The sequence below is a fragment of the Neoarius graeffei genome, chromosome 4 (assembly GCF_027579695.1).
Source record: "Neoarius graeffei isolate fNeoGra1 chromosome 4, fNeoGra1.pri, whole genome shotgun sequence".
In the NCBI taxonomy this organism is placed as follows: domain Eukaryota; kingdom Metazoa; phylum Chordata; class Actinopteri; order Siluriformes; family Ariidae; genus Neoarius; species Neoarius graeffei.
In genome coordinates, this window is record NC_083572.1 from 68,489,845 (window position 1) to 68,515,074 (window position 25,230).

The 25,230-nt window shown below is 42.4% G+C and overlaps 1 protein-coding gene across 1 annotated transcript in view; it reads left to right on the forward strand.

The window, feature by feature from the left end:
* Positions 1-24,694, forward strand: part of tex264a (testis expressed 264, ER-phagy receptor a) — a 227,099-nt gene extending 202,405 nt beyond the window's left edge. The window contains exons 3-4 of the mRNA XM_060919548.1: positions 1,463-1,634; positions 23,610-24,694. Coding sequence (XP_060775531.1) covers positions 1,463-1,634; positions 23,610-23,908 — 471 coding nt within the window. The 3' untranslated portion in view covers positions 23,909-24,694. The remainder of the gene's footprint in view (positions 1-1,462; positions 1,635-23,609) is intronic.
* The last annotated feature ends 536 nt before the right edge of the window (positions 24,695-25,230 follow it).

Genomic DNA, 25,230 nt, shown 5'->3' on the forward strand with positions numbered 1-25,230 from the left:
GTCTCATTTGTTTAACTGGGTTCTCTTTATCTACTTTTAGGACTTGTGTGAAAATCTGATGATGTTTTAGGTCATATTTATGCAGAAATATAGAAAATTCTAAAGGGTTCATAAACTTTCAAGCACCACTGTATGCAAGATAAGAACTAGTCAGAGTCTTCGCTTTCTGAACCAGATCCCGTCTTCATTTTTGTCACCCTCGCAGACGCGCGATCTGTTGCTGTTGTTGGAGTCACGCTGGCTGCCGGTTTTGCCGAGATATGACAAAATCGTCCTTGTTTTCTTGGTGTTTTTGTCGGACTCTTGCCCTGAAGAAACAATCCTCTTCTTGGGAGCCATGTTTTTTGTGCCGCATTGAATTCTGGGAGATGCATGGCGGAAACTGCTGAACACTGCCGAGGTAGTTGTCGGGTCCTCCCGGCAGGTATTAAAAGTGATGAAATCTTACATCGGAAAATGGCAACTACCCTTATTTGGTTGTCGTCGCCATTACATAATATTGCTCAACTTTGACCTGGAAAACGCCGTCAGGTTCACGCGGTGCAGGTTTCAGTTTATTTACAGCGCCGTTAGTTTGCTAAATTGAGAACCACTGTATCCCGAGCCTGATTTTTTCATTCTGCAAAATTGCAGGTTGTTTAATTTTTCTTCTGCAATCTTGAAAATCATTCTGCAAAATGCAGACTGCAGACAGGTATTTCGAACACTGTGTGTGTGTGTGTGTGTATATATATATATATATATATATATATATATATATATATATATATATAATGTATATGTACGTACTGTATGTATGTTCTTACTATCAAATACTTTTATTCCATATTTTGTTGCTTTTTTTGTATTTTTGGGTTTTTTAATTTTTTATTTCATCTTCGGTAGGTTCAGTAACACACCGCCATTTTGTTTTCTTCTCTTTTTTTTGGCCGTTGGCCCACTAACTTATAGGTACATTACTGCCACCGACTGGGCTGGAGTGTGGAACAGGAGATATTTTGGGGGGGACCTATATATTTATTTATTCAGCTATTTCTGTTTCTTTTAAATACTTGATAAAGTGATATATCTGACTTGATGCACGCCGTCATTTTGTTTTTCTCTATTCACTTTGTGTGAGTTGATATCCTAGTAGTAGAGTAGCCAATCAGAGTGCGTGATTGCTTATATCCAGTGAATGTGGATAGAAATAAATTTATTTATTTTACAAAGCTGTTGGTGTGTTTTATATCACATCGTAAGCAAAGTTAAATTCCTTCTGTCTTATCTAACTAATTTTCACAACGTGATTTTCAGATATTATCGAGCACTTCTTCACTGCTGTCACTTTCCTCTAACATTTTGCACCATGCTATTTTACTTGCACTGTTTTTTACTTGCATCTGGTTCGAATGACAAAACATCTCTCTCCTTTCCTCTCCACAATAATGATACACATGTGATTTTTGTTTGTCTTGTCCAGGAAAGAGGCCTGTCTGCATACCCCTTCATTGAGATCTGTAAAGGGGATCTGATCCAGTACATGTGCCCACTGGAGAGCCAGGACAGCTTTTTTGTGCCCGAACTCCTTGAGAAGCAAACAGGCGGAGAAGAGGAAACGGAGAATGAGAGAGATGCTGATGATACACACACAGGTACGACACTGTAATGCCACAGGGATGCTGTGTCTCAGTGTTAAAGTTTGACGTTGTTGAGAAAGACAGATATGACATCATTTACATTCATATCAGATATGGCATAATGATAATGTGATGAAGTAAAGAGACATGTAAACAAGTAAGCAGGCAGTGTGCCATGAACTTGTATGACGTGTATAAGCTGTAAATTGATACTGAAAGGCCTTAAGAGGACTTGGTTTTAATGCGTCCTCTCTTGTCTTGTTTGTTTTTTCCTTCTCATGTATTATTTCTGTCAAGCTGCCGAGCGCTGTAGCACCACTCAAGGCCTTTCTTTGAGCAGTTTTAAATCTGTCAGTGGTTCAGTAAACAGAAGTGTTTTTTTTAAATACTCCAGAGCAGGTCAGAAGCTGTCTATTCGGTCAGGTGACACTTTTTTGTGTGTGTGTGTGTATGCTTGTGTTTTCAATTGAAGATTGAGACACATTTATTTTTAAACCATAGGAGCATTATGAACCTTCCATATGCAGTTTACAGTATTATAGATGGGGTAGAGCAGCGTTTCAACCTTTTTTCAGTCACGGCACCCTTCAGAAGTATGCAAATTCTCAAGGCACCCCCATATAAAATATACGCAGTCACGCTGACCATACACTGACCCCAGCAGTGACGCTGTGACATGGGAAAGGGGGTCGTGAGACAAATTTTGATGATGCATGAGGTGGCGATGATCTGCATTAGTGTAACTATTGTTTTTTGGAATTTTAATTCATTTTATTTATTTCAATGCTAGAATATATAATTTTTTGACGGCACCCCTAACAAAGCCAGACGGCACCCCAGGGTGCCACGGCACCCTGGTTGAGAAAGGCTGGGGTAGACTATCTTTGTGTACATCAGTTAATTAAAACATTCAAGCAAAAAAAAAAAGTGTGAAAGTGATGGAAATTGGGGACTTTGCATAGACAGACAAATAGCTTTTTGCTCAGCGCAATCTCATGCTCATCACTTCTTGATCATTTCAAAACAATTAGTGTGAGTGTGTGTGTGTGTGTGTGTGTGTGTGTGTGTGTGTGTGTGTGTGTGAGTGTTTCGTAATTAGAGGCTTATCAATCACAGATGCTTAGCTGGAGCTGACAAGTGCAGATTGTGAATCAGACTCTGTCATTTGGGAGATTGCAGAGCAGTTCAGCTCTTGTTCATCTCTGTGGAAATTTCAGCTGTACAACATTGAATTTGCCCATTAACCCTTAAATGCATGCTTTCATATCCAGCACAAGTTAATCTACCATGATGGTTTAAAACTGACATTTTATTGTCTGTACCAAAATAAGAAAAATCAAATCGATTATTCCCCTATATTTTGAGATTTGGTTTGTCACATTGTGTCAGAATGTGGTTCATAACTGCTTGTGACCTCTGTGAAAATGATACCTCATATAATGAGAATGTGAATAACAGTATTTCGATTTGTTTGTGCATGTTGGTGCATGCAAAATAAAAATAAAAAAATTGTGTTCCGACAATTTTAGAGAAATTAACTGTTAAACATTTTCACAATGTTTGTTTTTTTTAATGACCCAGAACCTCATTATTAGAAGAAGAAGAAGCATTTATTTGTCACATGCACACTCAAGTACAGTGAAATTCCTCTCTGCATTTAACCCATCTGAAGCACTGATCCCATACACATACCCAGTGCAGTAGGCAGCAATGCCACAGCGCCCAGGAAGCAGTCAAGGGTTAGGTGCCTTGCTCAAGGGCACTGCAGCCCAAGGCTACTCCATGTTAACCTAACTGCATGTCTTTGGACTGTGGGGGAAACCGGAGCACCCAGAGGAAACCCACGCTGACACGGGGAGAACATGCAAACTCCACACAGAAAGGCTCTCGTTGGCCGCTGGGTTCGAACCCAGAATCTTCTTGCTGTGAGGCGACAGCGCTAACCACTACACCACCATGTACCCTGTTCCTAATAAAGTGGCCAGTGAAAGTATGTCAATGGGTGCTGCCCCACGACTCCAAATATATCTGATTAATTTGTGCACATTTTTGCATACGAAGTAAATATGTGCTTCATGATTTCTTAAGGTATTAAACATTATTTTCTTGATGCATGATGTAACTCAGCACCTCATTAAAAAAGCTCACGTGTTTATTTTGCATGCAGAAACGAATCCGACATGTTTGGAGTCATTTGGGCATTAGTGGGGTTCTGGGTCATCAAAACATTTAAGTTAATTTCTCTAAAATAGTTTGAGCACAGGCGGCACGGTGGTGTAGTGGTTAGCGCTGTCGCCTCACAGCAAGAAGGTCCTGGGTTCGAGCCCTGGGGCCGGCGAGGGCCTTTCTGTGTGGAGTTTGCATGTTCTCCCCGTGTCCGCGTGGGTTTCCTCCGGGTGCTCCGGTTTCCCCCACAGTCCAAAGACATGCAGGTTAGGTTAACTGGTGACTCTGAATTGACCATAGGTGTGAATGTGAGTGTGAATGGTTGTCTGTGTCTATGTGTCAGCCCTGTGATGACCTGGCGACTTGTCCAGGGTGTACCCTGCCTTTCGCCCGTAGTCAGCTGGGATAGGCTCCAGCTTGCCTGCGACCCTGTAGAAGGATAAAGCGGCTAGAGATAATGAGATGAGTTTGAGCACAATTTTTTTGTGTGTGCGCACAAATGTGTGCAAACGATAAACAAGCAAATTGAATGACTTTTTTTCAGGTTCTCATCGTATGGTGTGCCAACTTCATGGATGTCTGCTTGTGCTATTTGTTATAGCAAAGACCTGTATTTCCAGACGTTACAGAATGCTGTTCAAAACAATTCTTGCATTGTTAATACATGCTTACACTGTAGGATTTCAGTACAGATTTTCTACGACTGTATTTCTTTTTAATCATGGTAAAAATTGCACGTGAATCAGATGGTAAATTGTGTGGGAATCACACAGGGTGAGGGGATAAACAATGCTTGATAAATGTGTTCCACTGAGCGGTCAGCAGTCCCAGTGATTTCCTGGCATGTCCAAAAATTTCATCAGCGTGAACAGTGTCGTGATCCAACATACAGACTAGAAGCCTAGTTAGCACCACTAGTTTTTGCTATCATCAACGTGGTGTGGATGCTGGAGGATCAGTACTGAGGTATTAATGTTTTCAATCCTGATGTTTCCTTTTAAAAATGAATCCTTGTATAAGAAAAATTTGAAATTTTCATGCCTTCCAGTGGCTTCTGGTGCGTTCTTAGCTAATAGACTCCTAACCATTTCCCTGTAAAATACTTGCAAAATATGTCTGAAATTTCCCTCCAGATGTGTGCGCGTGCCTGGCTTTCTCAGGTCCCCTCTGTAGTACGCTGCCTGGCTCTGTAACATAACTACATGGTGAGCTTATTTGGTGCGTGTGTAATGGACTTGATGTCCTTCTGGTGTGGTTTTGTGTATAGTTTTAATTTCAGCATAAATATTTACACACAATTAGTTATTTGCATTTGCACTTTATAAGTATGAAGCCTTCGCTAAGGGACCAGACATCTCTATGGGAACTCGGGCACTCCGGCTAGCTTCTGGACATGAAAATAACAATTCTTAGATATGAAAATATTAATTATGATTCATATGTACAAACCTGCAGAAAACATGGACTTTATATTTATTTGGCCCACGGAAGATTTTAGTTTCTTCTTCGGTGGCATTTTGTGAAAACTGAGTGAAATCGTCTGCAACAACAACCAAGTGTGTCTTTACTGCTACAGTGTGGTCACATGGTCTGGCTCAGCCAATCGGAGCGCGAGAATCGATCAACAAATATGGTGTCACTTCCAATCATGTTAGACCCAAGTTGAAGACAATTTTGTGGTGCAATAATTGCTTTTGCAATAAATTATGGGCAGTGGAATTGATATAAATCACTTGAACATGGAAAGGCAAGTTTTTATTTTTTTCTGCGATCGAGTAGACGGCGCAGACCACCTTTGTAGGCGGAGAAGGTCGCCGGCGCTTGTGGACATCTCTGTAGGATGTAGTATTGATGTTCAGACACACTAATACTTATTGTAAGTCATATGGCTTTTTTCTGTTTTTAAACAGAACCTGAGTAGAACAGGCTAAAATAATTTATTTGAATACAACCCCTCATTGTAGAAAGCACTAAATTCCCTTTTCAGAAGACTTTTTTTTTTTTTTTTAAGTGTTTGTATCAGTGTCTGTTGGGATGCCAGTTTTGGTATTCCTTGGTATTAGATTGGAAATAAAATCTCGCCCATCCTTATTGCTTGGTATCAATACTCACATGCTGTACGTTGCATTTGGCGAGTGACTGACTAGTAAAACAGGTTTGAATCCAACTGCAAACTTGGGTTTTACTGACGGGGAACAAAAGATCGCAAAAATGCCCAGGTAATAGAAAACACAAACATGAACAGTGGCAACAGTCTCCTCTGTGTCATTATTCTTTGTACATATTCATAAGTTTCAGCACATAAAGCTACTCAAACTGAGGTGACTCGTGGCATCATTAGCATTTATCTGTGGTGTATACATTCTAAAGTTAAACATCTATTTTGGTCCCAGGGAGAGATGATAATGAGATCCCCTCTGCTACAGTATAGCAGTCACAGCTGCTTTGTCAGTAAAGTCTAATCGCACCATTATGTAACAGTCAGTGTATAATACTTAGCTATTTTAATGGTATTATATGTAGATTTATTTCATTTAAGCTTGGACATAATTAATAAACAACTAATTATCTTATCTTTATACACACGTATATTAATAATATATTAATAATATATATATTAAAAATAATGAAATGTCTCATCTCATTATCTCTAGCCGCTTTATCCTGTTCTACAGGGTCGCAGGCAAGCTGGAGCCTATCCCAGCTGGCTACGGGCGAAAGGCGGGGTACACCCTGGACAAGTCGCCAGGTCATCACAGGGCTGACACATAGACACAGACAACCATTCACACTCACATTCACACCTACGGTCAATTTAGAGTCACCAGTTAACCTAACCTGCATGTCTTTGGACTGTGGGGGAAACCGGAGCACCCGGAGGAAACCCACGCGGACACGGGGAGAACATGCAAACTCCGCACAGAAAAGCCCTCGCTGGCCACGGGGCTCGAACCCAGACCTTCTTGCTGTGAGGCGACAGCGCTAAACACTACACCACCGTGCCGCCATAATGAAATGTTTCAACATTAAAAAATAATACTATAAACAGCAGTAAGTCATAATAAACATAAAGTCAATACTTGGTGTGAGACGACCCTTTACTTTTAAAAAACAAAATAGTAGTCTCCGGTACAACGAGTGCACCCAATCCACCCAATCCACATTGCACCAAACCCCTACTGCTACCTCTGTGGGTGGTGAACCCACAGGAGGTCGGGCCCACGTCACCTCTTCGGGCTGAGCCCGGCCGGGCCCCATGGGCAAAGGCCCGGCCACCAAGCGCTCGCATACGAGCCCCAACCCCGGGCCTGGCTCCAGGGTGGGGCCCCGGCTGCGTCCTACCGGGCGACGTCACGGTCCTGGATTTTTTCTCCATAGGGGGTTTTTGGTGAACTGCTCTTGGTCTGGCCTGTCACCTAGGACCTGTCTGCCTTGGGAAACCCTACCAGGGGCATAATGCCCCCGACAACATAGCTCCTAGGATCATTCAAGCACACAAACCCCTCCACCACAATAAGGTGGCAGTTCTAGGAGGGGAAGGCAGGGGCCTCGACGACCTGATCCCCGGACACAGCGGCTGGCTGTTGGGACATGGAATGTCACTTCGCTGGGGGGGAAGGAGCCTGAGCTTGTGCGGGAGGTTGAGAGGTACCGGCTAGAGATAGTCGGGCTCACCTCCACGCATAGCTTGGGCTCTGGAACCCAGCTCCTCGAGAGGGGCTGGACTTTCCACTTCTCTGGAGTCACCCGTGGTGAGCGGCGGCGGGCTGGTGTGGGCTTGCTTATAGCTCCCCAGCTCAGCCGCCATGTGTTGGAGTTTACCCCAGTGAACGAGAGGGTCGCCTCTCTGCGCCTTCGGATTGGGGAGAGGGCTCTTGCTGTTGTTTGTGCCTACGGGCCAAATAGCAGTATAGAGTATCCGGCCTTCTTGGAGTCCCTGGGAGAGGTACTGAGGGGTGCTCAGACTGGGGACTCCATTGTGCTACTGGGGGACTTCAATGCTCACGTGGGCGATGACAGTGACACCTGGAGGGGCGTGGTTGGGAGGAACGGCCTCCCCGATCTGAACCCGAGTGGTGTTTTGTTATTGGACTTCTGTGCTAGTCACGGTTTGTCCATAACGAACACCATGTTCGAGCATAGGGGTGTCCATAAGTGCACGTGGCACCAGGACACCTTAGGTCGGAGGTCGATGATCGACTTTGTAGTCGTTTCATCTGATCTCCGGCCCTATGTCTTGGACACTCGGGTGAAGAGAGGGGCTGAGCTGTCAACTGATCACCACCTGGTGGTGAGTTGGATCCGCTGGCGGAGGAGGAAGCTGGACAGACCTGGCAGGCCTAAACGTATGGTGAGGGTCTGCTGGGAACGTCTGGCCGAGCACTCTGTTGGGGAGGTCTTTAACTCCCACCTCCGGGAGAGCTTTTCCCAGCTTCCGAGGGAGGCGGGGGACATTGAGTCTGAGTGGACCATGTTCTCTACCTCCATTGTGGACGCAGCTGTTCGGAGCTGTGGCCGCAAGGTCTCCGGTGCCTGTCGTGGCGGCAATCCCCGAACCCGGTGGTGGACACCGGAAGTAAGGGATGCCGTCAAGCTGAAGAAGGAGTCCTATCGGGCCATGTTGACCTCCGGGACTCCTGAGGCAGCCGACGGGTATCAGCGGGCCAGGCGTGCTGCAGCTCGGGCAGTTGCGGAGGCAAAAACTCGGAGCTGGGAGGAGTTCGGGGAGGCCATGGAGAAGGACTATCGGTCGGCCTCGAAGAAATTCTGGCAAACCGTCCGGCGCCTCAGGAGGGGGAAGCAGTACTCTGCCAACACTGTTTACAGTGCGGGTGGGGAGCTGTTGACCTCGACTGGGGACATTGTCGGGCGGTGGAAGGAATACTTTGAGGATCTCCTCAATCCCACCGTCATGTCTTCCACTGAGGAGACTGAGGCTGATGACTCAGAGGTGGACTCGTCCATTACCCAAGCCGAAGTCACTGAGGTGGTTTGCAAGCTCCTCGGTGGCAAGGCACCGGGGGTGGATGAGATCCGCCCTGAGTATCTCAAGTCTCTGGATGTTGTGGGGCTGTCTTGGTTGACATGCCTCTGCAACATCGCGTGGCGGTCGGGGACAGTGCCTCTGGAGTGGCAGATTGGGGTGGTGGTCCCTCTTTTTAAGAAAGGGGACCGGAGAGTGTGCTCCAATTATAGGGGAATCACACTTCTCAGCCTCCCAGGGAAGGTTTACTCCAGGGTACTGGAGAGGAGAATTCGACCAATAGTCGAACCTCGGATCCAGGAGGAACAATGCGGTTTTCGTCCTGGTCGCGGAACACTGGACCAGCTCTATACCCTTCATAGGGTGCTCGAGGGTTCATGGGAGTTTGCCCAACCAGTCCACATGTGCTTTGTGGATCTGGAGAAGGCATTCGACCGTGTCCCCCATGGTATTCTGTGGGGGGTGCTTCGGGAGTATGGGGTTCGGGGCTCTTTGCTAAGGGCTGTCCGGTCCCTGTACGAACGGAGCAGGAGTCTGGTTCGCATTGCCGGCAGTAAGTCAGACCTGTTCCCAGTGCATGTTGGACTCCGGCAGGGATGCCCTTTGTCACCGGTTCTGTTCATAATTTTTATGGACAGAATTTCTAGGAGCAGCCGGGGGCCGGAGGGAATCCTGTTTGGGAACCACAGGATTTCATCTCTGCTTTTTGCGGATGATGTTGTCCTGTTGGCTTCTTCAAACCAGGACCTTCAGCATGCACTGGGGCGGTTTGCAGTCGAGTGTGAAGCGGCTGGGATGAGAATCAGCACCTCTAAGTCCGAGGCCATGGTTCTCGACCGGAAAAGGGTGGCTTGCCCTCTCCAGGTTGGTGGAGAAGTCCTGCCTCAAGTGGAGGAGTTTAAGTATCTCGGGATCTTGTTCACGAGTGAGGGAAGGATGGAGCGTGAGATCGACAGGCGGATCGGTGCAGCCTCCGCAGTGATGCGGTCGCTTTACCGGTCCGTCGTGGTGAAGAAGGAGCTGAGCCAAAAGGCGAAGCTCTCAATTTACTGGTCGATCTACGTTCCGACTCTCACCTATGGTCATGAGCTTTGGGTAATGACAGAAAGAACAAGATCGTGGATACAAGCGGCTGAAATGAGTTTCCTTCGCAGGGTGGCTGGGCGCTCCCTTAGAGATAGGGTGAGAAGCACAGTCACTCGGGAGGAGCTCGGAGTAGAGCCGCTGCTCCTCCACATCGAGAGGAATCAGCTGAGGTGGCTCGGGCATCTTTTTCGGATGCCTCCTGGACGCCTCCCTGGGGAGGTGTTCCAGGCATGTCCCCCCGGGAGGAGGCCCCGGGGAAGACCCAGGACACGCTGGAGGGACTATGTCTCTCGGCTGGCCTGGGAATGCCTCGGTGTTCTTCCCGAGGAGCTGGCCGAGGTGTCTGGGGAAAGGGAAGTTTGGGCTTCCATGCTTAGACTGCTGCCTCCGCGACCCGGTCCCGGATAAGCGGAAGAAGACGAGACGAGACAACGAGTGCAGTTTTATAAGGAAATGAGCTGTAGATTTTACTGATCATCTTACAGAACCAGCCACAGTTCTTCTGGACACTTTGACTGTCACACTTGCTTCTTAATTTTGCACCAAAACCCAGTAGCCTTCATTATGTCGTCTTTTTTAATCTGAAAAGTGCTCTCTTATGTAACATGCTGCTCAGATACAAACATTTATTTCTGTAATATTTCAATTTTGTGCTGGAAAATGAAAGTTTGGAAAACTAATGTTTTTGTATTGACTCGATAATGTCGAAGTCATAAATGACACCATTTTTGTGACACCGCTCGCATCACGTTTTAATTAGAGAGGCTTTTAAAGCATGGTCATCAGGTAAGCCAAGAGAAGATGGCATTCAGCATTAGTGCTGTACAACATTCCTAACAGTCTTCTCCTGAAATGCTTGCTGAGGAATCCTGAGGGTGTACTCACACTAAGGGATCTGCATCATTCTCAAGCAGGTTTGACCCCCAACATCTGGCTCATTTGATTCGTGTGATCATTTCATACCACACTGGGAAGTGGGTAAATCACTCTTGGGCGTGGTTTAAGGCAACCATACCTAGTGTGAGTATACCATAAGACTTCTGAACACAGAATCTCTCTTCTCTGTCTTGTGGACTCAATCGTCTTCAGCTCCTCACAGGTTTTCACTGAGGTTTAGGTCAGGGGACTGGGGTGACCATCTAAAAAGCTTCATTCTCTGGTCAGTGAACCATTTTTGCATGGATTTGGATATATATTTTGGGATCATTGTCCTACTGGAAGGTCCAACCTTGACCCAGTTGTAGCTACTTGGCAGGGGCAATCATGGAGTCCATGATGCCATGTAGTCTAACAAGGTTCCCAGAACCTTTGGAGGGAAAAGCAATCACACATCACAGATCCACTATAGGTGACTTGCAACCACGTGATCAAAATGTGCTACGTCATGAGCGTCCGCCATGATGGTGGATATACAAAGCAACTAGGATGTCAGCCGCTGAAAGCGTGTCTGTAAACAATGCTGAATTTTCTCAGTATTACCACGATTTGAACGATCGAGCGAAGATTCGATACAAAGAGAAGATACACGTGTGGTTATGACCCATATTATTTAAAAAAAGGCAGACTTTTCTGAAGATAAGACACTTCTACCCACCATTGAGTACCCAGATATCGTGTTCTATCTGGTTTGGCTGCCGAAGAATCAAGTCTGACCTTGGACGAAACATAGCCCATTTTCTGAGCGGGTGCCCAGTCTGGATTGTTTCTATCATATAATTTTGCTGGCACCCCTAGAAGTGAAATCGTAATACACATTAAAATTATAACCATGACCGAGTGAACCACGATGAGAATGCTCATTTTATAGCAAAATTCTAGCAACAGGAAATAAAATTCTTCCATGGTGATATTGAGAGAGCTTTTGAATCTCACCTGAGATAAAATGATTACTGCAAACATGAGCTGTTTTAGTTTTAGCCCCTGTTAGATCAGCCCTGTCGATGTTGTTCAGCCGTGCTCGTCTCCTCTCTGTACTAAGCCTCAGAGTTTCCTCACCCTCTTTCTGAATCACGGACGGAATTCTAAAAAATTGGAACATGCCACGGTCACGAGTACTGTTGTGACCACAACCATATACAGCACAAAGATATGGCATAGCTAAGAGAACGCTTAAAGCAGTGGAAAAACAAAGAGTTGCACACGCGTGACTATGTTTTGTATGGAATGTCGCTTGTCCCCACATTTGTATCTCCACCAACATGGCTGACATTTGGGTTTTGATTTTGCTTTGACATTAACTTGCAAGTCAAGGATACTTAATAGTGGGGATTAGGGCTTTTGTTTGTTTGTTTGTTTGTTTGTTTGTTTGTTTGTTTGTTTGTTTGTTTGTTTGTTTGTTTGTTTGTTTGTTTGTTTTCTTTTCTTTTTTTGGTATAACCAAACCTTGAGTGTTTGTCAAAAACTCTATTTTTGACTATTTGACCAGAGAACCTAGTTCCAGTTGCATCTCTCACACCCCAGGTGCTTATGTTTTTGGTTAGTTAGAGGAAAAGACTTTCTTCTGGCACACCTTCCAAATGGATGGTTGACATTGAGATGTCGTCTTTGTAAGTTGTAGAATTTGCATGTAAAATTCTGCCATCTTCTGCAGATTTATAACCATGATCCTTTCCCTCTTTGAACCATTCGTCTTACTGTTTTGTGACAGCAGAATACACTGGCATGGTTTTCCAGGCAGATTAATTACAGCTCTGGTTGTGTTTTCAAGGTGAAATTAAGCTAATTAACCACAAAGATTTTTTTTCATCACCTTTTTACCCATCTTTATCAAGGATACCAATTATTCTGGAGCTGACTATATTTATACACGCACACACTCCCCCAAAAGCATCGATGTTCAGTGTGCCAGGATGTGCGAAGGCCAGACTCTGCCTGTTGTAGCCATCAGCTCATTATGTTGATTTCTGTCTTCTTCTTCTACATTTAATCCTCTGTTCCCCTTCTCCTGTCTTTGCTTGCCTTCAAAATTCCGTCTTTTGTTTCGAAGCTTTAACTGACCAGAAATCCCGATCTGGATTTAACAGTCCCACTGGACCCGATGTAGAATTTAGTTCAGAGAAATGCTATCTAAGAGACTTTTCAAACACAGCGTATGCAATCTTGTGTAAACATATCAGTCAGTTTTTTTGCATGAAAGCAGTGCAGGTTTGTCAGGTAGCTCCCCTGAGGGTTCATGGATTTTACTTATCTGAAATATTAGTAAAATTTAAGCCAGCATGCTGTGCTAACATTCTGCCTACTACATCTTTTATTTTGATCTTTCTCCAATACATATCATTTAATTATACCACAAAAGGATTATTGTGAACATAAGCACTGTAATATAATATACTAACAATTCCCATTCTGGTCTTCTGAGTTGTATATAAACCAAAGCCCTGATCTCTGAAAGGACACTATATAGTCAAAAGTATGTGGACACCTCACTATCACATACATGTGCTCTTTCCAAAACCATGGGCATTCACGCACACTTGGTCCCCTCTTTGCTGCTATTATCCATTGTACACTCTTCTGGGAAGGTTTTCCACTAGATTCTGAATCGTTGCTCTGTGGATCTGCCCATTCAGTAACCAGAGCATTAATGAGGTCACTCATTGTAAAGAGAGAAGACCTGGGGTGCAGTTGGCTTTCTAATTCATCTCCAAGCTGTTCAGTGGGTTAGAGGTTAAGGCTCAGGCCAGCTGAGTTCTTCCACATCAATCTTGGCAAACCACGGTCTTTATGGACCTCACTTTGTGCACAGCAGCACTGTAATGTTGAAACCGGTTTAGACCCTTTAATTCCAGGGAAAAATTACTTCTCCAGCATATAAACACATTCTAGACAATTGTGTGCTTCCAGATTTGTGGCAGCAGTTTGGGGGGGAAACCCTCATATATGTGTGATGGTGAGGTATCCATAGACTTTTGGCCAACGTTATTCCAAATTAGAAAACAAATAAATATCTCCGGTACTAAGAAGGCTGGGTTTTTTTATACTTCTTCTATACTATACTATAGAAGAAGAACAACTTTATTCATCACACACTTGTGAAATTCCTCTCTGCATTTAACTCATCTGAAGCAATGAACACACATATGCGCACGCACGCGCACACACACACACACACACACACACACACACACAGACACACGCACACAATGAGTGCACACATATACCTAGAGCAGTGGGCAGCCATGCTAACAGCACCCGGGGAGCAGTTGGGAGCTCGGTGCCTCGCTCAAGGGCACCTCAGCCCAAGGCCATCCCATAGTAACCTAACCACATGTCTTTGGACTGTGGGGGAAACCAGAGCACCCGGAGGAAACCCACACAGACACGGGGAGAACATGCAAACTCCACACAGAAAGGCCCTCGTTGGCCGGTGGGCTCAAACCCAGAACCTTCTTGCTGTGAAGCGACCGTGCTAATCACTACACCACCGTGCCGCCCATGGTGTATATACTCTACTCAACTCACATAATTTGTAAGAAAAAAAATTGCTGAAACCTGCACTGTAAAAAAAAAATAGTTGAGAATACTTGAAATTTCAAGGCAACCGTCTGCATTAAGAATTTTATGTTTTGCCAACGATGTGCCCATGATAATCCAAACTATGATAAAACTGTTATCTTTATTAAGAATTCTTAATTAAGTCAATTTTCAATTCCTCATTCTGCCAACATAGATTTCTCTTTTTGCTGAACAGTGGCATTCACAGTAGTGCAAAAAGGCAATTGAGGTTATCACAATTTTTTTTTTTTTAGATTTTTTTGGGGCTTTTTTCACCTCTATTTGGATAGGACAGCGTAGAGACAGGAAATGAGCGGGAGAGAGAGAGAGACAGGGAGGGATCGGGAGATGACCTCGGGTCGGAACCGAACCCGGGTCCCCGGATTTATGGTATGGCGCCTTATCCACCTGAGCCACGACGCCCCCGAGGTTATCACAATTTATCATTAAACTATACATGCCTTTTTTCATTGTTCTACACAATTACAAATCTTCAATATTGAAATAAAGTTTTTAAAACCCACGTCGTGGGTATGGCGTCGTGGCTCAGGTGGGTAAGGTGCCATACCATAAATCCGGGGACCCGGGTTCGATTCCGACCCGAGGTCATTTCCCGATCCCTCCCCGTCCCTCTCTCCCGCTCATTTCCTGTCTCTACACTGTCCTATCCAAATAAAGGTGAAAAAAGCCCCCCAAAAAAGTCTGATAACCTCAGTTGCCTTTTTGTACTACTGTGAATGCCACTGTTCAGCAAAAAGAGAAATCTATGTTGGCAGAATGAGGAATTGAAAATTGACTTAATTAAGAATTCTTAATAAAGATAACAGTTTTATCATAGTTTGGATTATCATGGGCACATCATTGGCAAAACATAAAATTCTTAATGCAGACTGTTGCCTTGAAATTTCAAGTATTCTCAACTATTCTTTTTTTACAGTGTGAAGGGTTTACCTCGCAGCATACCTTATGTTGCCGTAGCAAAGACATTTACAGAACAAAACATTCGAACGTTCAAGTATACCACAGATACTGCCAGCAGAGTCCTTCCTCAAGACATCAGTACCTCAAGATTTCATTGTGCTAAGAAGCATGATTTAATTGCATTTTTACAAAAAAAAAACCTTATTTAATTGATTTCATACAAAAAGTAAGACCTTTGTGAGTTTCATGGCTCATAATCCCTGGCGTCTTTCTCTCTGAACACTTTCTACCGAATCTCAGGCAGGTCAGGAGCTGTCCGGTGCTGAAACTGATAATTAGAATGGGTGTGGCTTATTAACATGAGCTGAAATGATTAGGCAAGCTAAAGAGAGCTGATGACTTGGGGATGCTCTGTTGCCATCACACCCTAGTCCCTTGTGACCTTTTGCAGACATGACAATACTATTTTGAGCCTGTTGGCCAAGCTGTGAACAAAGCTGTCTGCTGTATTTGGGCCCTCAGGAGAACCATGAGTGCAGAACATGTGTGGGCAACTCACAAGAGCCAAGCAACCCAGTCCAATTCAGTCTTGTGGTTGCAATGTTCCTCACAAACTAGGGCTTGCAGTGTACTCAGAGTCCATGGCTTTTAGTTAGAAATGCGGGGGGAGTAGAGGAGATATTTAACCCTTGTGTTCCGTTCACGATTTAGGAGTAGATGTACTGATCGCAGTTCATATTGACTTTAGGCAGCTGAAATAGAAGATAATATTTGAAATGCCCAACCTCTATTTTCGAGAAACAGTAAAGACATACAAAACCACTTCTCCTACCAGCAAGGGGGGTGTGATCAGGTATGACTGTGAATAAGATGCAGAGACATTGCGACATAGAGTGAATTCACCTATTTGGATTGTTTTTGTCAAAAGCAGTTTGTGTCAACTGAAGTTACAGTACTTTTTCTGGTCAATATTTCTCAGCTTTAACATCCATCCATTATCTGTAACCGCTTATCCTGTGCAGGGTTGCGGGCAAGCTGGAGCCTATCCCAGTTGACTATGGGTGAAAGGTGGGGTACACTCTGGACAAGTCGCCAGGTCATCACAGGGCTGACACATGGAGACAAACAACCATTCACACTCACACCTACGGTCAATTTAGAGTCACCAGTTAACCTAACCTGCATGTCTTTGGACTGTGGGGGAAACCGGAGCACCCGGAGGAAACCCACGCGGACACGGGGAGAACATGCAAACTCCACACAGAAAGGCCCTCGCCGGCCACGGGGCTCGAACCCAAAACCTTCTTGCCGTGAGGCAACAGTGCTAACCACTACACGACTGTGCCACCTGTGAATTATCACTATCACTTTTACAAAATAGATAGTAAAATATTCAGCAGATACACCAGAAGTTGTCCAAAATTTCAGTTTTTTATTTTCAATTGAGAAAATGGTCCAAGAAAATAGTTTCATATTGAAAACACATTTTAGTGTGGTTCTACTTCAGGTAAAAATTTCAGCTGGGTTATTTTGACCTCAGGAGTAATGATCTCTGAAGATGTGTAATAAACTGTTCCTCAGAATAATACTAAAACGGTAAGAAGTGTCTTTTCTTTCCTTGTGACTCCCATTTCTTGATCTTTGCATTTCCTCACCTCTTGCTATTTCCAGAGGTTTATTACTGCTGTATAAAGGGCAACCAGCTTTTTCTGTGACTGCTCACTGCATGTGAGTGACATTTAAGCTCGTATAGAAGGAGGAGAGATGTGCCGAGATGCTTTTCTTAATCATTTTTGAAAAGGTCTCACCATGGCTGTGCCTATCCCCCACCTTTCTTTTATGCACAATGAGGATAGAGCTTTGGCTTAATTTACATGCCATAACTGATTTGCTGTCAGTAACTGGATGAGTGAGGGTGAGAGATCAGTCCTCTACCTTGTAAAGTAATAATGACAGAGAGAGGAAAGGGGCCAAACCCACTGCTCTCGATCAGAGAAAAGATGGATTCTTCTTACACACACACACACACACACACACACACACACAAAGTTGAAGGCCAAATTTACTTCGACTAAAGACATTCAAACTCGGTTTTTCACAACTCCACAGATTTTAAGTCCCCATACTTTTTCTTATATTGTCAATTATTTCCATAAGAGTTCATTTCAAAATGATAGCTAAGTATCTGATTTGTTTCAGCTTTTATTTACGATATCAAATTTCCCAGGGCTCGCAACGCAGCATACACTTTGTTAGTATTTGGTGGCATTTCCGATTAATTGCTTGAACCTGAAACAGTTGGGGTAGTCTTCCACAAACTTTTCACAGTAATTTGCTGGAATTTTTTCCCCATTTCTCCTGAAAGAACTGGTGTAACTCAGTCATGTTTGTGGGCCTCGCTGCTCAGACATGCTTTTCCAGTTTAGTGCACAAATTTTCCATGGGATTCAGATCAGAGCTTTGCGAAGGCCACTCAGACACCTTCAATTTGTCTCTTTTGAATTAAAAGCCTCTTCTTCCTCTATACTTGATGCTGATCATCATGGCCAAACTGTTCAAACAGTTTCATCTGACCAGAGAACATGTCTCTAAAAAGCTGATAATCACCTGTTCACTTCAGTCCGACTACAACACCCCCCACCCCCACCCCCCACCCCCCATCTTGGAGTAGACAGCCTTTCGGGTCATGGCAATGTAAGACTCTTAGTGGTGGATGTTCATATATTTAGTACCTGATCCCTCCAACTCCTTCACCAATTCCTTTGCTATTGTTTTAGGATTCAGATAAACCTTTTGGACCAAAGTTCTGCAAATTAATTTGTTCCATTTTCCTGAATGATTCAGTGTCTGTGTGGTCCCGTCATTTTTATCTTTGCCTGCAATTATTTGTATAAATGTTTGTGGTACCTTCCATTGTTTGGAACCAGAGATGTGAAAGCCAACAGTTTTTCCCCCCATGGTATCAAGGGCAAATAGGTACTGGCTCTAAAGGTATGCCCTTAAATATAACCCACGTGTGTGTGCTCCTCATTATGACAATTGGCCAATCAGAAGTTTCTAAAAGTCATGAGATCAGTCTGTGGAATTTTCCAGACTGTTTAAAGAGATAGTCAGCTAAATGTTAACTAACTGGAGTTCTGATATAGTGAATTAAATCTGAAATAAATCTGTCTGTAATTGATTGATTTAAAATGACCCCTCATGTGAATAAAGTAAATGCCCTAATTGAGTTGTCAGAAGAAATGTGTGGCATTGTGGGGAAAACTGAGATTGAATATCTTTAGCCTTGGTGGATGTAAACTTTTTTTTTTTTTTTTGCCTCAAATTTATGCTACTTAAATCACTATATACCGTATTTTCCGGACTATACGTCGCTCCGGAGTTTAAGTCGCATCAGCCAAAAAATGCATTATGAAGACGAAAAAAACATATATACGTCGCACCGGACTATAAGTCGCACTTTTTTGAAGGGTTATTCTATCCATAGAATCTGTGACTCTGTCTGATAAGCGGCGCGTGGTTACTGCGCGACTGCATTGTTTATTTAATAAACGAACAGCTGAGCAGTGATAACGCGCCCTTTGCCCTGTAAGTAGCCTAGTCTGATTATTTTAAATATCTACTACTATCTTTAATACTATCACTATCGTTATTACTAATAGCCTATATTATTATTATTATAACTAATATTAGTAGCCTATTACTGATGCATTAATCAGTTTGCTTTTAGAATATTTTTACCGGTAGGGCTTATTATCGCCCCATGGCTCTTTCATCTGTGTTATTAAAGCTGTAGTCATCATCGAGGAGTGTCATTCTTCATTTTTGTCGAATTTTATTTCATCAAATCAGAGGTCAAGTAGGCTATCATCTCCAAAGACAGGTACGGTAGTAAAAACAACCGTCTAGTGAAAAAAAAAACAACAACAACCGCTTTTAAATCCCCTACTTAAATCCTTAAAATGAGTCATTTAACTCATGTCTTGTGTGATCTGATCTCCAATGGTGAAATAAACCGGTTGTGATGAGTACAGTCTGTTATTTTAGAAGATAAATGTAATATATAATTTAATATATAGACTAATAAAAATTAATATTTTATAATATATCACGACATATTACTGTCTGTAACTGTTTGTCACTAAAGCGTTTTCTAAGATCATAATGTCTGATATTATTATTATTATTATTATTATTATTATTATTATTATTATTATTATTTTACACACACAATAAGCGCATGTGCGTAAAGTTATAGTAAACCATCCCCCGCCTTTTTTTTTTTTTTTTGAGTCGCCGGACCCACCCACCTCCTGCGTTCTGGGACCTCCCACTTCACAAATTAAGCACTGCCTAAAATCACTACATAACTTATTTAAATAACTCTAGGCCTATCATTAATAATAAAACACAGGCCAGTCAAGTTTATCAAGCTGATGATTTCACTCCAAATCAGCAAATCCATTGAATTCCTCATCCTCGGTGTCGCTTCTGAACAACTCTGCCTCCAGCGGCAGATGAAGCGCCGTTTCCTCTTCTTCTGCGTGGCTGTCGTCAGACTCAGTATCAGCTCCAGTTATTCCGCGGTGAAAAAAAAAAAAACATATATACATCGCACCGGAGTATAAGTCGCATGGCCAGCCGAACCATGAAAAAAAGTGCGACTTATAGTCCGAAAAATACGGTAGTAATTTTAAGGCATTATGACAGCATTTTTTTTTAAATTGATTAATTAATTAAATAACCATTTACAATGTTTGTATATTTGAACAAACTCCAGATCAATAATTGGATCTATTATGGCTTCAAAACACAATTAAAAATTCAGAGATGACTTGTAATCAAAATCAGTGTGAGTTGGGACACTAGTAACAGAATAACACAGACAGGTTCGGGGCTCAACATTAATGGTAGTCCGATTGTCTGGGACAACTGAATGTTTGGTCCAGACAAGTCAAATCAGCATCTGCTTGTCTGATGGGACAAGTTGAATTATTCCCAAGTTTCCTGGAGGTTCTGGGAGACCAGCATATTGATAGCAGCTCCCTGACATCCGCAAATTAGATTCAATATCCTGGAATCAGGAGAGAGAGAGAGAGAGAGAGAGCATCCTGATTGCTCGGTCTTGTTCAGTAGGCCAATCAGTTTTCTGTGTGGGCGGGTTTTATGTCTTCTGTCCTGGACCGAGCGTCCTTTAGTTCAGTGTATCCATAGTGCCCCAGAAAACGGAAATATAAAACCTACTTCACCTCAAACTACACGAATGTGTACTCTTGCCTAATAGGGGTAAAAAATAATGACGGCTTTGCGTGCTGTACTGTTTGTAACAATGACTTCAGCATTGCCCATGGCAGGTTAAACGATTGTAAAATACATGTTGAGGTGAGTTTAACAGTGTAATTTGTTCATGTGCAGATTATTTATACTCACTGGCTTGCCGCTAAGGCTACATGATGAGGTCAAACTCCTTGAAGACTTAAAGTTGCAATAGAATATAAAATATGAGTTAAATAATAGTAATAAGCAGTTTACATAATTAGTATAAGTATTCTACATATTTTACTGTGACTTTTTTTTACATATAGGCCGATCTAATTTGGTTGACAGATGAGAGAAAATTACTCAACAAAATATTATAACTGCCCCAGACACTGTAGTAATGATACCTTATGCTTTTATATCTTTTAGGGATTGTTGAAAATCACAATTTTATAGTAATTATTCCAGAGTTACATCAATAAAGTTCAAATAAAATGAGTTCAATCCCCTCAGTGATCCGGCCATGTTATTGTTTACGAAATTCTAGGGAAGCCGAGTACAGCAGGTGCGTATGTAAATAAATAAATAACCACGTTGTAATATCTAATTATCGATTATTAGACTTTGAATTAATCAAAATCCGAGAAATGCCCATCAAATTCATCAATAAAATAAATATCTGTGGTGAATCTTCATTTCATTCATTTATTATATTTTTCTTTTGGATAGTACACATTAACACAATATTGTAAAATATTTTGGGGGAATTTTACGACAGTGCCGAACTCACTCACAGTTTTTCATTCACAATGTGATTCTGTCACTCTTGTCATATCCAACTCGTTTTCTTTCAATTTCATTTCTTTAAATTAATTTATACTTCAAGTTTTACTGAATTAATCAAGATTTAACTTTATTTCCTCCAGAAGCTTTGAATTTGAGTGAGTCTAACTCTTAAAACTGCAGATCAGGTAATGGGTTACACCAACACACACACCATAATGGGGCTTTGGATATTTTCTGTTTATTGACACAGTTAAAGTTTGAGTTTTATTGAAAAATTTAAAATCATTAAATCATAATGATTATCATAATGACGCCTACTATAAACTTTGTTAATCACTTTCCTTTCATTGAAATAGTAAATACACAGTAATAATAAAAAGGTTATGATCAGGACGAGTGAGAAATGTTGCTGCTTGTCCGACTGGACAAGTGGATTAAAAAAAGTTGATGTTGAACCCTGAGGTAGACATTCAGAAAGCAGCAAAGTGTTGATAACAATAAAGACACACAAACTAATCACAATAAAGACACACTAAGGCTCAGAATAGCAGTGTTTTGCTATGATCTGGTCTAACGGCGTTTTTATACATTCAGCTAATGAGAAGCAGCTGAAGCGAACAGACTGAGCTGGTGGTTTGTGAGCCAGAAAAGTAGTACACTCCGTAAACCAGCCAGGAGTAGCGGTACACTGGGATGTGATAATTGGCTGATTACAAATCACTTTGAGTGCCTTCTGTTCTCCCGAGTGTCAGGGAAAAATTCTCTAGGTGAAGCACAGGTGTTTAACACAAGTCCTGTCTTTCCTACTAGCATCTTCTGTTTGCAACAGTTGAAACTTCCACACGTTCTTTATTTTGATAATATTTGGCAAGAAGTGGTCTCCAAGGGGTGTTCCAGCTCACTTATTACATCGCTTGGCAATTACAGCTCTCACCTGCCATGTCTCAGTTAACAACAACGTTTTCTCTAATTACACCATCATTATTAGACTGTAAATCTGCAAATCTGAAACTTGTGGCATTTTAAAAAACCCCAAAGATTCACAAGTGCAGGTAGAATTAAGCCAGTTTCCCACAAACAGGGTGTGGTGATGTGTAATGGATGTTCGTCAGTGCTCCCTCAGTAGCTCATAAAATGTCTGACCCTCATAAAGAGTCTCACACCTCATGTACAACCTTAAAGGGGAACTGAAGGCAATTTTTTTTATTATCAAAATTCTATTTATCTCATTTTATTAAATATAAACAGCATTTTTGATAGCTACATATTTTGTCACTGCTATAGCAAGTTATGAGTGTTTGAAATATGCTATGTAACATATCAGTCCATATGTCAAAGCAATGGCCGTAAATGAGATTCGTTGAGACCTGTGCGAGACATCGTAGGACGGAAGTAAAACATACAGCGGAAATCAAAGTGACCAACGTCTGCCAAGGATGTCAAAAGACGCGCGCGCCCTCTTTCGAATGCTGATGTAATCAAGCCGGAAGTTTTGTTTGTTTTGATAGCGATCGGGAAAGTTTGAAAAAAGTAGGCAGTAATTGTCATTTAAACTCGTTTTTGTGCAATACTTCGTTTGGAAAACAGTTTTCAAAATGGCGGCACTGACACCTGGCTGCCACTTCACATTTCGAAGTCTCACACAAGTCTCGTGAAGATCGCGTGGATAAGTGACACCTGCTGTGGACCATCTCATCTCATTATCTGTAGCCACTTTATCCTGTTCTACAGGGTCGTAGGCAAGCTGGAGCCTATCCCAGCTGACTACGGGTGAAAGGCGGGGTACACCCTGGACAAGTCGCCAGGTCATCACAGGGCTGACACATAGACACAGACAACCATTCACACTCACATTCACACCTACGGTCAATTTAGAGTCACCAGTTAACCTAACCTGCATGTCTTTGGACTGTGGGGGAAACCGGAGCACCCGGAGGAAACCCACGCGGACACGGGGAGAACATGCAAACTCCGCACAGAAAGGCCCTCGTCGGCCATGGGGCTCGAACCCAGACCTTCTTGCTGTGAGGCGACAGCGCTAACCACTACACCTGCTGTGGACCAAATGAACTAAATTCAACGTGGCTACAAACCGAATAGGCCGATAAGTATAATATTTAATTGCAATTAGTTGCCAATACGAGTCCCGATATAAGGTTACTAAAACTGAAAACGTAATTGAATAACACGTTAAGAAATAAAGCAAGTTTAAAAATGACTTCAGTTCCCCTTTAAGCCGTGCTGCCAATTTCTTGTTGGCTGCGTGTCTTAAAACTCTATTGATCTTGTTCCAGGTGAAGTCTGCACATCTGAGAGCGGACCGGCGGTGATGGAGGCAGTGACTGAGAGCAGTGAGATGGGGGAGAACTCCTCACCTGCAGTGCAGCAGAGTCCACCACTGGATGAGAGAGATTCTCAGACAGAGGAAGGAGATCAGGGGGCCAAGGGCTCCAGTGAGTCTGTAGGCAGTGGTTCATCCTTTGAAGAACTGGACATAGAGGAAGAGGAGAAGGAAAGGGAAACTGTTGAGGAGGATCATGTCGAAGACAATGAGAAAAGAGGAGATAATGAAGGGGAGAGTCATGAGGAGTAAAGCGTGTATGCATGTGTGACTTAGTTCATGAATCTTCTTTTCCTTGTTTTTCTTTTCAGTTTGAGGTGCTTCTTAGTCACCCAAGCCAAGTCTTAACATATGTAACCAGAGGGTTCATAATAAATTGGTCAGTGTGACATCTTGGCAGTTAAACACACAGCAATCTTACTGCAGGTCACAAACAAAAACAAACTTAAAGGCATTTTCTCAGCTCAGTCATTTGAGTCCAGTATCTCATAAAATATGTCAGAAAAACTGTCAGTTATTTGGAAAAAAGAAACCCTGCTGATTTTCCCCCATCACAGTGAACCACCTGTTTCAGCATCTTTGAGGCAATAAATTAATGACACCCAGCACAATTAATGTATTTCTTTATAGTGTAATTAAACTTTGTGCTACTGAAATATCTTATTTCTGATGTGGAAAATCTGTAAAGAAAGTGGATAACTCATCTAGGGAATTCTAAATAATAATTCAAATTATGTAGCCAAACAAATATGTATTTTTAGAGCAAATGATATGTAGACAATGATGTAAGGTTTGATTTAATTAATGAATGAATTAATTAACTGCTTTTATTTTCAGATTATCTACGTCTGTCTCGTCAGTTGTTTTATAATGGTGTTAAAAGGAGGTGTGTGTGTGTGCACGCGTGTGTGCGCGCGTGCTCTCTGACTGTTAACAAAAACAGCCCTAACCTTACTGCATGTGTCAGATGTGTTTGTTATTAACATCCTCCAAGAAAACTCTGGACAAACTACGGTTTGAAATAAAATGACAATCTAATCTCTATTTTTAAATAGTTTGTTTATTTATCTTTGTCATCAACGTTCTGCATATGCCACCACAGATATTTTATGATACAGGGTGTTTAAAAAAAAAAATCATATCATTTCACAATCTAATAATTTTGCCAATTCTTGTTCAATTGACCTCAAATTTTAACAGCATGTTGACATGAAACGGGTCAAAATTTTATGTTTTTTGTTTTTATCTTTTTAGGTATAGAAATGCCATTCACTGGAAAAGAAAAGGCGCTGTGTGTGTTAGAGTACGCTCGAACACAGTCAAACAAGACTGCAGCGTGCATTTATGTGAGAATTCTCTAAAAATGCACCGACTGCAATGCAGATTTGGACACGGCACAAAAAGTTCAAAGAGGAAGGCTGTGTGTGTGTCTGTGTCTCAGGTGGCGCGCGTATTGAAAATTTGTGAAATCGTTCATGGAATCCACATAACTTTGAATTTCTCATTCAAATTTTGAGGAATAAATCTTATCTTGCTCAACATTAAGCCTGTTCAGTTTCATTCGCCTCAACTAT